The sequence below is a fragment of the Crocodylus porosus genome, unplaced genomic scaffold, assembly GCF_001723895.1.
Source record: "Crocodylus porosus isolate Cpor-Errol unplaced genomic scaffold, CroPor_comp1, whole genome shotgun sequence".
NCBI lineage: Eukaryota > Metazoa > Chordata > Crocodylia > Crocodylidae > Crocodylus > Crocodylus porosus.
Genome location: NW_017728943.1, coordinates 79,616,966 through 79,630,241, shown reverse-complemented (window position 1 = coordinate 79,630,241; position 13,276 = coordinate 79,616,966). Strand labels below are relative to the sequence as shown.

At 44.6% G+C, this 13,276-nt stretch overlaps 1 protein-coding gene across 1 annotated transcript in view; it reads left to right on the top strand.

Annotated features, from left to right (window-relative positions):
* DNAH8 (dynein axonemal heavy chain 8) overlaps positions 1-13,276 on the top strand; it is a 310,177-nt gene that overhangs the window by 23,780 nt on the left and 273,121 nt on the right. Inside the window, exons 10-11 of the mRNA XM_019549625.1 lie at positions 2,667-2,768; positions 7,618-7,764. Of these exons, the coding sequence (XP_019405170.1) occupies positions 2,667-2,768; positions 7,618-7,764 (249 nt within the window). The remainder of the gene's footprint in view (positions 1-2,666; positions 2,769-7,617; positions 7,765-13,276) is intronic.

Sequence of the window (13,276 nt, the reverse complement as noted above, 5' to 3'; positions counted from 1 at the left end):
CTGCCTGTGTCTAGGGGCATTTATACATGTGCCCGGGGGGGGGACACACTTTAATTAGAGTGTTTCCAAAAGCAGCTGTAATTAAAGTGCCCAGAGCATTGTATATATCTACATCCTTGCATTTCAAAATGGTGGTGGGGGTGCTTTAGCTAAAGCTTGTTGAATGTGGAGCTGAGGCTTTCCAGTGTCTCATAATCACCTTTCCCTGGGGTGGCCCATGTGTGAAACTTCTTAGGTTGCCCTGCCACAGGCAGCCCCACCATGTGACATGTGCCCCTGGAGACTGGGGGGCATGGTGACCACCCACAGGTGACAGCAGCAGTGTCAGTAGTGGGGCCCTGGAAGAGCTGCCGCAGGTGGCCACAGCAGTGTTGGTGGTAGGGGAGGGTGAATGTCAAGCAGCGGCTGCCTGCAGGCACCATTGGCAGTGGTGGCAGTGCTTCTTTCAGGGGGTGTATCACCAATCTCAGGGGGTGCACATGCACCCCCTATAGGTTGCCACCACACTAACCAGCCCCAGTATGGTGCATTTTCAGGTTTTACCAGGATGGGTCTTTAGGCCTTCCTGATCTTACTCATCCCTTACTGGGCTCTAGCCAATGAAATCTTTTCATACCAGTAGAGCTTTCACACCCCTCCTACTTCTGCCCTCAGTGTTCCTTAATGTTTTGAGGTCAAGGATATAAAAAGAGACATGGCATCTACTACGTCTATGTTTTTTTACTACTTTCCCAAAATCAGATTTTATTGCGCCTTCAAGAAAGGCAGGAAAGGAAGCCAGTAATGTGAATATGCAGAGTCCATTTTGAAAATCTCCAGTTATAATTAAGGGTGCAGACTCACAACACCAGTGATTTCAGAGTATTCTCAATTTACTCTAGAAAAGTGAATGGACATGCAATACAGTCTTTACTGAAGAAGAAATGCTGTTTTTTGGTGTAAAGTTATTTTTGAGGAAGTCAGATGCCAATTTACTGTGGTAATCAAGTATCTTCTACCTATCCTACTTATGAGAAAAATTGGCAAGTATTAGCAGAAAGTGAGACTTGGGAGTAAAACTGAATAAGGGCTGGCATGGAAGGTCATGTGGCTCAGGTTGGTAGAGGGCAATGCTCAGCATTGACCCTAAATATCAATTTAAACATATTCTAAGAGATAATATTAGAAATCTGTAACTTTGAGTTGAAATAAATGTTCCAGAAAATATTCCAGAATATACTTAATTGGAGCTGACAGTGGCAAGTGCAGGTTTTCATGCATCTCCTTCACAAATCTTATCTTTCTAAAATTATAGGATGTCTTCTGGAATTAAAAAACACTTCTTGCCTCTCTAAAGGGGAAGTTTTTTTAAGGTACACTAGAATCCTATAAGGCCATATTGTAAAATGCAGTGACACAGGGTCTGATTAAATCTTGCTATCCAGTAACATTGGAACAAATCTGCAGACTCCCTTTGAAAGCTGTAGGTCTGCCTGTACCTCTGCATTTTCCATGCTGAATCAAGTAACATTGCTTTGGTTCCATCCTGTCTTGTTTGCCCACATTTTTTGCTGCAGAAGTCAGCATTTTTTCATCTTGACATGAGCTTGAGTGGCAGAAAATGGGGTGAAAGCCCTTCCCCAGTAGCAGTGAATTCCTTTGCAGGTCTACAGAACTAATTCCCAGAATACCCTGTACTCCATGACACCGTCCACAGCACTGTTTCCTGCTGCCCCTACACACTGCCCAATGTGGGGAAGGTGAGAGAGGTCTTCCCTGGGCAAATTCTTGCGTGTTATGCCTCTAATGTTGATTATTAGCAGTCAAACTTGAAAGAACACTTGTTCATAGGGAATTGACCTTTGTCCACAGATGCAAAGATCTCTGGCTGGAACACTTGGAGGACTGTTTGTGCATTGGAAATGGTGTCTTCTCAATCAAAGTTTGAAATAGTGATATTCTGTGTGTAGGTCTGTATATGTGTGTGTTTTGCACATGTATTAGGGCTGTTGGTTGTAGCTGTGTTGGTCTAAGAACTAAGGCAGACAAGGTTCTTTGGGTAGATGTGATATCTTTTATTAGACCAACTAAATAGTTGGGAAAATTGTTTTTTGCAAATTTTTGGGCAAACTTCAGGCATAAAGAGAATCTGAAGAAGGGTGTTTGTGCCCAAAAGCTTGCAAAAAACAATTTTTACAACTATTTTAGTTGGTCTAATAAAAGATATCACATTTACCCAAAGAACTGTGTCTGCCTTTTGCACATGTATGTGTCTGTATCTTTATGCATGTGTGTACATGTCCTATGCACCCACATGATGCATGACTCCTAGCAGAGAACATGATTCACAGCTATTATTGTTCACATAGGTAAAAGTTATCAGAACTTCAATGGTTCTGCCACTTGAACCAGGAAGGTAAGACCTGGATGTGAGAATCTTGTCAAAGTAATTTTCAGGAAGCAGGGTTATAAACAAATAACTTCCCTTATGTTTTAAGCCTATAAGAATATTATACCAAAGTCCATAAATTCTAGACTTTTATCTTAATATCATGGATGGTAAGAAATTTAAAGTTACTAAACAATTTTAATTACAGACATATAATTTATTTTTTAAAGATGCAGTGGCATTTATTTTTGGAGCTGGTTAACACGATGTACTGTTTGTACTCATGTGTCTATACTAGGTTACAAATCAAATGGTCACAGCATGCAAGGCCTATATTACTGATGGTGGTGTTTCTCGTGTATGGGACCAGGAAATACCAGTAGTTATTAAAAAAATTCAGGTCTGTATAATGTAATTTTGTTGTTTTTACTGATCACCTACCCTGGCTTTTAATTTTCACCTGATAAACATATGCTAATAGCAAGGCTACATTAAGGTCAAATATTTTTATTATACAAGAATACATCGTTTTGTTTTATGAACATTTAATGTCAACTTGTTGTTTAGAGATACTTTTATCAGTCATAACACCTTATAGAATTTACAGTGCAAGATAAAGAGGCATAGAATTTGAAGGCAATGAGTAAAGGAATGAAAAAGTGACATTTGAAACAAGCAAAATAAGTAATTGGAGAATAGGAGAAAAAATACGTGTGGCAGCTAGAGCTGCTCAAAGGGTCAGAGGCATCAGGTAAAGACCCTGGTGCTCCCAAAGGCAGCCCCGGGAACGCCGATGCTGTGGGGAACTTATCCAGGAGAGAGCCAGAGCCGTGCAAGCTGGCTTTGCAAGCAGCTGGCAATCAGGCTGGGCGGCAGTTGGCTGATGACATCAGCCTTGCCTGCTGCTGCAGGAGGTTTAAAAACCCCAGCAAAGGCCAGGCATAGGGGAAGCCAGTGGGGTGAGACAACGAGCTCATCAGGGTGGGTCCTGGCTAGCACAGGCTCTCTACAACACTGACCCGCCAAAGTAGGACAAATTGGGGAAGACAGAACATGCTTCCCCAGGCAGAGCACCCAGTGGAGGACTCTGGGCTCTGTCCCAGCGTTGGGAGCTCTGAGTCACTGCAGCTGTACTTGACCCTAAGGAGGGCATGGCTGTTCTGGGCCTGGCAAAGGGTTGGAGCAGGGTCAAGAAGCAGGGACAAGAGCCAGGCTGAAACCATAAGCCTGTACTCTCCCCTGAGACACATGTGGTGAGGCTCAATGAGAGGCCATAAGGAGCCAGAACCAATAATTAGGAATGGAGGCACAACAGCCCACACGGTTGGTGAGTGGACTGGGGTGTAGGAGGACCAGCAGCACCAATTCTGTGTGTATTACTGTCCCCGAGACAGCATGGGAACACTACTGAACCCCTCCAAGTATGTTTCCATCAAGTCATGGTAGGCGAGTTGGGGTGTCTGGCCCAGTGAGCGGGAGATACTCACATCACCATCTGGGGACATCACAATAAGAAATTCTGATATTTTTAGATAGAAGCTGAAAGTAGACCAAAATTTGGAAGAGTAAATACTGAAGGCATAGAAGGTGAATAGGTCTAGAGGAGCAGGATTAAGATCTAAAAAAGTACAGGAGGAGAAATGTCTTTTCTAGACATCATTAGTAGTGTTAAATAAAGTCCAAAGAGAAGAGTGGAAGCAGGGGTCAGAGGGAGCAGAAGAATGGGCAAAGTACTAGGCATGATGGGGAATAATGAAATGTAGACAAAGCAGTATTTGTTTAAAACAGGGTTGAGTTCAGGCTTTATGTAGAAATGCATAGGGACCATTGAAAGAATGATAGGAGGTGAGTGAAAAAGGGATCTTATATTGGCTTATCTTGAAACTGTGGTGTGTATGCAGTGTAACTGAGACTGAATGAAGGTGTCTAATATACATGTTGAGTCAGGCCCCTAAACCCCACTGAAGGGTAGGGTTTTCACACTTCCCAGTGTTTAAGTGTATTGGAAAGATGAGGAGGAGGAGTCATGGAGACTGGAAATGTAGAGGTCAATAGTTTTGATGAGAACTGCTTAATATCATGAGCCAGAATTTGGCCATGTGTTGAATAGAATGGGGAAGATTTCAGAAATGTTAGTAGGAAAAACAAATTAATTGGTAAAGGAGTGGTGAGGAGAAAAGAAAAGGGAAGGAACAAAAGAACCTCAGGGTTCAGGTTTTGCCTATACTGTATACAGCTGTGTAGTTAAGCAGTGTATGAGCTAGTTGTAAGTGATATTCTTTTATGGTAGATAATCATTATTTAAAAATAGAAGTAACCCTCAGAGAAGGGGGCAGAATCCAGAATGCCTTACTCCCAGGGGAATTATGTAAACACTGGGCTGCAGTGGCATATTTCCTTCTGTTTTCTTGCCTGTTGTCCCCAATGTAAGATACTTACAAGGAAGTAGGAGATCATGTGTTAATCCCCATGAGGTAAAGACTACTCAGAACCCAGATCTCATTCTTCATGCATAAGTACTCCGACCACTAGGTTATTGTGCAAGAAGTGGGCATTACTACTTTCCCAACTGTTAGACAGACTGCTTTTTGTCAGATGGGGGAGTAGGTGTATTGGATTTAGTATTACTGTATTTGAGACTGTAGTGTAGATATAGTGTAGTTGAGACTTATTGAAGGTAACCATTGTGTACTTTTAGTTAAATCCCTAAACCCTACTGAGGGGCAGAGGTTCAGACCCATCCCGGCACTTTGTTTTGTTTTGTTTTTATTGGCTACTTCTAAATACCTCTTGGCTTTCTGAATTACCCTGGGGAGGCATCTGTCTCCCCCCCAATCTCTATATAGAGCAATTATGTCAAATTGAATTGTTCTTCAGAGGTGACTGATTCTTCCCGTTGGTGTTATAAGGTTCCTAGATATCTAAATCCAGTTAAAATTTGGTTACTCTCTCTGAGGTAAGGCACCTCAATTTTAGGTATTGGAATGCCTAAACGTAGGTGCCTCTGAGACCAAACTGAATTGGAATGTAGGAGGATAACAGAGGATGATAAATTCAGACCTTCAAATCACTGAGAGTATACTTTGGGTGGATTATAGTATTGGGGTGTGTAGAGAACACAATAACAGTATTGGACTTTCTTAGAGCACTTGCTGTTCTACTTTACAAGTAACTTAAAAAACAAATTCAGACTGCATATGATTAAGGCCCTGTGCAGCAAGTGTGACAATACTGCAACTGTATGAGAAAATATTATACATTTGAAGATTCTATTGAATAAGATAGGAAAATTTGGGGTGCACCAATAAAGGTTCATTGGGCTAAGACTGGTGGCCAATTTTTAATGAGCTGTATTGGCTGATACCCAATATGCAGCCGGGCAGCTTGGAGAGCAGCATCTGGCTGGTAAGTCTGTTGTGGCGGAAAGGGCAAGGAGGGAGGGAAGAGGCATGATGGGTGCAGATCAAGGCCCTCGTGGTGAGAGAGGGAGTGGGGCTGGGGCAGGCACTGCACAGCTGGGGTGGATTGCAGAACAGAGGTGTGAGTGGGAGGAGTTGACTCCTGTCACTGCATGCACCCCAGGAGGGTACAGGGTGTGAGTGCCCTCAGATACATATGTGGGGTGAGGGCAGGTTGCTGCTGTGAGCTGGGGCTGGGGTGGTGCTGAGCTCTTCCTGGGGGGCTGGGCTGGGCTGGGCTGGGCTCAGGGCAGGTGGTGGCGGCACTGGGAGGGAGGCTACGGGGGTGGCTACAGCCTCCCCAAAATTTTTCATAGCCCCCTCCCAGTCTCGCTGCCACCCACCCTGAGTGCAGCCCCAGCCCAAACTCCCTGTTGGGAAGAGCCCAGCACCACCCCTGGCCTCAGCCTCCACCAGCAGCCCACCCTTGCCTCAGGCACAGATCCAGGGGGATATGCTAGGATGCTTGCAGTAGCAGGAGCCGCGCCCCCTCCACCCCAGTCCCAGCATCCCGCAGATGATCAGCTCACAGCTCTGTCCCATGTCCCACCATGGCTGTGCAGCACATTCTCCACTCCCTCCCTTACCACCTGGACCTCAGTCTCTCCCCACGCCCCTTACAACAGCAGCCAGACCTGGCTGCTTTCCATGATGCTGGGCTATGCTCCTGGCTGCCTGTGTTTCACTGTGGCTGCACGCATTCATGGGGCATTTATCAACGGCATTATTGGCCACATCAGCCAAAAAAAGCCAATTGCTGATGCTGTTAATTTTCCAAAAATTATCATTATATTGGTTTATCCTTGATTACATTATCATTATCATTACATTAGTAAATTTCATTGGTTTACCCTTGATCCATATGTTCAGGCTTTTCTTTTGTAACTACTCAGACTAGAAAACTGTTTACAGAAATGAAAACTAAGACTCTGGAACACAATTTTGCAATAGGTGTGAATTCTAGAACAAATTCCATGGTGTTGTGAAATACTTGGGACCTTGACTATGATTTGACTGTTGTTTGTCTGTTTTTCAATAGCTATTGATTGCTTTTCTTTTTTTAAATTAAGGTTAAAACAAACCATCAGGTGCTAATGGACTAATATTTGATCTAGTTTTATTTAATATAAACCATCTGATGCATTATTAAGCATATTATTGCATGTTACTATTAATCATATGCCATTCAGAAGCCCTAGTTATAATTATAGCCCCATTTATTTTGGCTATGGTGCTGACACATGGTAAAGATTTATTAGTGAAGCCCTCTGACAAAGATTGATGTACATTCTCAATTACGAGGATTTTGAATAATATTTTATAATTCAGTTAGAGGGAATTACTTGTTTCAATTTAAACATATGTTTTAGTTCTTTGCAGTATTAGATTAAGATGACACATCACATGAGTACAGGAAAAAAGATGTGGGATAGGAATTCAAGAGAAACAGTGCTTGGAAGTGGGGCAAGATATAAGTTTTGTGCTATGAATAAATTATTTTAATGATAAGAAATAGGTATACAAGTCATTATTGGCCATTTGCCTAGCTTAGTTGTTTTGCATGGGTCTCTAGGAGAAGGCACAGTTTTTCCCTGGTACTCTTTTCTTGGAGATGTGAATAGGAAAATACTATTATAAGTAAATTAAGTAGGTTTTTCCACATATTCATTCTAGTGTCAAAATGGTAATGCATACCAACAGAAATAGCAGACTTTTTGTACATCATAATAAATACTGTATGTTTCCCTTTAACTAATATTTATTATGGTATTTGTTTTTTAACCTTTTTAGGACTGCATGTTTTTATTTAAAGAATATCAGAAATGTTTTCATAAAACAAGGACACAGATCTTGGAAGCCTTAGGGGAAAAGACATTTGAGGTGTCAGAGATGTATATCTTTGGCAAATTTGAAGCTTTTTGTAAAAGGCTAGAAAAAGTAAGTAACTCATAAAACTGTTGTGTTGAAAAATATAAGTGTTTGCTTAATGATAAATTTTGAGTAAAGGATTACTTAGTATCCTGCATTTTTATTGCAGTAGGAAGTTAAGAAAAAAGATTAAATATTTGATATTTTTAGATAGTAAGAACTGCCATTTACTGGGTCAGATCATAGATCCGTGTTGCTCAGTATGCTGTGTCACACAGTGGCAGAGAGTGGATGCTGAAAGAGAGAGTGAACAGAATATCACCAAGGTTTTTTCCACTGTTTCTCTCCCCCTTGCAGCACCCAGAATTTAAGTTCTAAGACGTTCTGATTCAGAGGCTGTACTCCTAACTCCTGTGCTCAGTAGCTCCTGATGCACCTCTCCAATAATTTGTCCAATCCCTTTTTAGGTAAACTTTCAGGTTCCACAGTATCTTGTTGAAATGAGGTCCACACTTGAATTCCTTGTGTTAAAAGGACTTTTGTTGGTTTTGAATTTATTACCTACTAGTTCTGTTTTATGGCTCCTAGTTCTTGTATTATATTTTTTCTTAGCCATTTAGTATTTTATGTACTCCTTATCATGTCCTCCCTTAAGTATCTCTTCTAAACCGAATAATGTTGGCTGCTTTAGTCTCCCCTCATATGGAAGCCCCTCTGTGACAGTAAGCAAGCTTGCTACCCTGATCTTTCTATTGGGCTGCCCCTGTCCATGGACACTCTGCCCACCCGTCTCACCTGCCACACCTCGGTGTGATTTAAATTATGATCTTAACTAGGCAGGAGTTTGCCCATTTTAAGATCCTGATGTCTAGGCATGATATGTGCAGCTCCGAACCATCCCCTACACTGCAGCCCATGCCTCGCGGATGCCATCATAAGTTCTGTCTGTCTCTGGATTGAGGCCAGGCTGAATTCGCCCGTAGTTAGGCCTCTTCCATACTGCCCAGTTATGGGCCACGTGCATGCAGCCCCCCTCTCACAGGGGACTGTTTCATTCCCCCTGCTGTCACCAAGGTCTCATTGGGCCACACACATCCTCCCCTTGCTCCCTGAGCGACCACCCCCCTTGGGCCATCGGGTTTATTTCCCTTCAATACTTGGCCAGCAGGCATGCAGCAATTTGGTGCTCTGTCATGACCTCATCTGAATGGCTACCAGGCAATTTGTCAAACTGAGGCTAACTTTGTCCCATGCCCATCTCTGGGCCATTTCTCTGCCCCAATCTCTCGGGGGCTCTACACCGCCCCATTGCCAGGGCGAGTGCTCTCTGGGATCCTCCATCCTGACCACCCCCATAGGCTCAGGTGCCTGCCTAGACATGCCTGGCCCACCAGTTTTAACTAAAAAACCCACTAGATGGTGGAGGCTAGGTTTTAGGTAACTTTTCATTGGGGAGGCAACTGACCAGGCATTTCTTGGGGACTCCCACACTACCAGGAGCCCCACCAGGCCATCCTTCCCTAGCAGGGTGCAGTTTTAGGTCATACCCAGGACCACTGAGGCCTCTTCCTCCCCCATAGCTTCCACTTTACCTCCACATTGTTCCTGGGGCAGGAGCTCAGCAGAGAGATGTTTCTCCCCTGCTGGCTGGTCACAAACTACCCCCCATCAGCCCAGAGAGCTGGGCATTAAATGGCTGTCCTAATCAGGCACCTGCCCTCTTCCAGGCCTAGCCCTTAAAGTAACAGGCACTAAAGATGCTGTGTCATACCTTTCATACCACTGATCATCCCTGTTGGCCTTCTCTGTGCTTTCTGTAGTTTTATATTCTTTTTGCAGGGTGATGTTCTATAACTAGGCACTGTATTCAAGGTGTGGATGCACCATGGGTCATGATGATACATAAAGGGTCATGATGATACTTTATTTTGTGTACAGTTCCCTTCTTAATCATTCCTAACATTTTTGCTTTCCTTTTTGATGGCTGCTGATGTTTTTAACAAGCTGTCCACAATGACTCTGTGACAGGGGACCAAGTTAAGACCAGATCTCAACATCAGCCCACCCAACTGTTTATGTGGGGCAGTCCACCCAATCTTGCCCGCGACAAGTTGTTGTTTGATAACTGGTGTAAAGTGAGGGAGGCTGCCCATTTTAATGTCCTGATACCATGGGGTGATGTACACAGCTCCATATTATCCCTATGCCATGTCCTATGCCTTGCAGATGGCATCGTAAGTAGATCATAACCGTGGCCCAAGGCCAGGCTAGCTCTGCCCCTGGCTTGGCCTCTCCCATTCTACTCGCACACTATGACTTCTCTCACAGGGCCTTATTTACTCTGTCCACTCTCAAAGGCCCTCTTACATACCACCCCTCACTGGGCCACTCTGAACCTGCCCTGCTCCTTTTGAGTGACCCCCTGGGCAATCAGGCTTCCTATTCTTACACTAGTTGGTGCATGGGCAGCCCCTTCAGGTCACTCGAGCTTCCCTACTCTACGAAGCACTGACTTTATGTCCTGCCCTGGGCAGAGCTCAGCCTCTAGCCCAGGGGTGGGCAAAATATGGTCTGTGGGCTGGATTTGGCCTGCCAGGCCATTCTATCTGGCCCACAGGACCTGCAGATTTAGAAAATATATATTTATCTTCTCCTGGCTGCCTGTCAAAGATGACAGGAGCAAGGGGCAGCATGACCCAGGGGGAGCCAGTAGGAGACAGCAACAAGACCAGCCTAGCACTGCCCCCTCCCACCCCTGTCCCCCCAACCACAAGTCTTATGATAGTAACAAGGTGTATAGATTTTGAGATTCAGTGGTGTTTTTGTCCTCACTCACAAATATTGCCAAACTGGCTAAAGTTTTCTGCCATAAATAAAAACTTGATACAGTTGGGATCTGGAGGACAGAAAGCTTTCAAGATGACCTGCTCCAGACTTGGTGATCAGTGTAATGCCTCAGTGAATCAAATAAATACATGGCTTCTTAGAGTAGATGTAGGGACTGAATGAATAAAAAAACCAGTAAACAATACATGAATAAATACAGAGAAAAATATTTGTTTTTGTTTAACTGCTTCTTTTTCTTTGGACTTTACATTTATGCTACTACTTCTCACCACTACCCTCGTATCATCCTTCTGGTTTGTTTATTTCAGTCATCACTTCTAATCTCTATACCAGTGATTCTCAAAAGGTGTGCCACTGGACAGAGCAAAGAAAGTATGTTGAAAGATCCCCCTCTATGAGGAGGTGAATGCTCTCCTTTCCCATCGGGCACCCGGCACCTGCCCCAGCTACTCCAGCAGCACCTATGGCTGCTTCTGTGGGGGCTGCCACCCCTGCTTCTGCCTTCCTACACTCTTCTGCATACCCAGGCAGCCTCTCTGCCAGTCCCCCCTCCACTGCCAGCAGCATGCTCTGTGTACATGAGTGGGTGGATGTGCAGAGTTGCAGTTCACAGCCTAGCTCATCTGCTCCACTCCCATGCTCCTGGGGTCAGCAAGAGGGGCACAGGGGTGAGACACTGGAGGAGCCCCTGAGGTACAGAACAAGAGTTGGGAAGGGGCAGAAAGTGGAAAGAGCAGGGCGCAGCAGGATGAGAGTTTGCCCCCAACTCCCTTAAATGGCAAGTTAGATAAGTGGTTTTTAACTTTTTTTACCCTCAAGGCTCCCTTCCATATCTTTTTTGAATTTAGCTCCATCTCAGTAATTTTCAGCTAGGTACCATGAAATTCAGAAAAGTTACAAGTTATTTTTTAACAATACATCTCATCACTAGTATAATTTCCTCTACCAGGGAAATGAAATATGGGGGTTATTTTATGTGATGGGGGGGGGAGGGGAATGTAAATGTATCTTTTCAGGTGTAAGAGTGAAGTATGCCACCAATTTTAATCCAGGGAAAAGTTTGCTCCAGGTATCAAAAGTTTGGGAAACACTGCTCTATATCCTAAATATAGATGGTTCAATTTAATTTTCAAGTCCATCCTATTGTGTCCCAGCTTGTTTAAAAAAAAACAATGCAGTTTACATACCAGACCTCTGAAATAACACAAGCACCTTATTTTGGGAAGTCAGAATGAAGAAAAAAGAATCCTTGAAAAGAAGGTGTGAAGGGGGAGACAGAGTTGTACTGCCACTGCAGGAGCTAGAGGCTCCAGCTATGCATAGCAGGAGCAGAACCCTCTCATCACCCTCACTCCCCTCCTTCCCTTGTAGCTGCAACTAACAGCTACAGTTCACCCTCTCACAACTGCAGCTTAAGACCCTTGTTACACAGCGATTGTAGGTGATTTCTAGAGCCCTTAAGCCATGGATTTCCTGCACCTTAACACATTTTAACTGGCTTAAAGCACTCATTATTCAGTTTAATTACACCACCCTAGGGCAGAATTATCTCTAATCTGCCTAATTTTGCTCCTGTTTCATTAAAGTATTGCCACTTTCCACAGCTGTTCCACCCAAGTTGAAGTCTTCAATGTGACAAAGTGATCAACAAGGCTAACTGCACTTTATCATGCATTAGCAGATGTATGACAAACAGGTCCAGGGAGATGATGCTTCCCCTCTATGTGGCACTGGTCAGGCTACAGTTGGAGTACTGCATCCAGTTTTGGACGCCACACTTCAAGAGGGATGCGGAGAATCTTGAGAGGGTTCAGAGGAGGGCCACTTGTATGGTCAGAGGCCCACAGGCAAGGTTCTACGAGGAGAAACTGAGGGACCTAAATTTCTTCAGCCTTTGCAAGAGAAAACTGAGAGGCAATCTTGTGGCTGCCTATAAATTCATTAGGGGGAGCAGCAGGAAATAGAAGATGCTGTATTTACTAGGACACCCCCTCAAGTAACTAGGAACAATGGCCACAGATTGACGGAGAGCAGATTTAGGTTGGACATTAGAAAAAACTTCTTCACAATAAGGATTGCCAGAATCTGGAATGGGCTCCTAAGGGAGGTGGTACTCTCCCCTACCTTGATGGTCTTCAAGAGGAGACTGGAGAAGCAGCTAGCTGGGGTCATCTGACCCCAGCACTCTTTCCTGCCCAGGGCAGGGGGTCAGACTCAATGACCTACTGAGGTTCCTTCCAACCTTAACATCTATGAATCTTCCAGCATCCCAGGATGCAGTGGGCAAGTAGGGATACCAGGGTTGCGACGGGGCTGGACACAGTGCTTTGCCCCCTGGGGGCATTGGGCAGAGCGCAGCCCTGGGGCATCTGGAAGTCATGGTGCCTCCTGCTGCTGCCTAGACTATCTTGCTGTTACCACTCATGGTAGCATGGGAAGGCGAGCTCCAAAGAAAAAAAGACTGGGCTCCTCAGGCTAATGATGGCCCCTGAGCTGGCTGGGTGCCATCTGGGTTCCAAGGGGCCCAAAGCTCTTTTCTCCAGAGCTCAGAAGGCACCTGGCCAGCTGGCAGCCTAGCCAGCTGAGTTCCAAGGGGCCCAATCCTTTTTATCTCCAGAGCTTCCCCTCCCGCCCCCTCCCCACCCCGCTCCTGGTCAAACACCACCTCAGCTCCAAGAAGCCTGATTACTTTTGGAGCTCAGGTGGTGCCCAGGCAGGGGCAGAATGGGGAGGG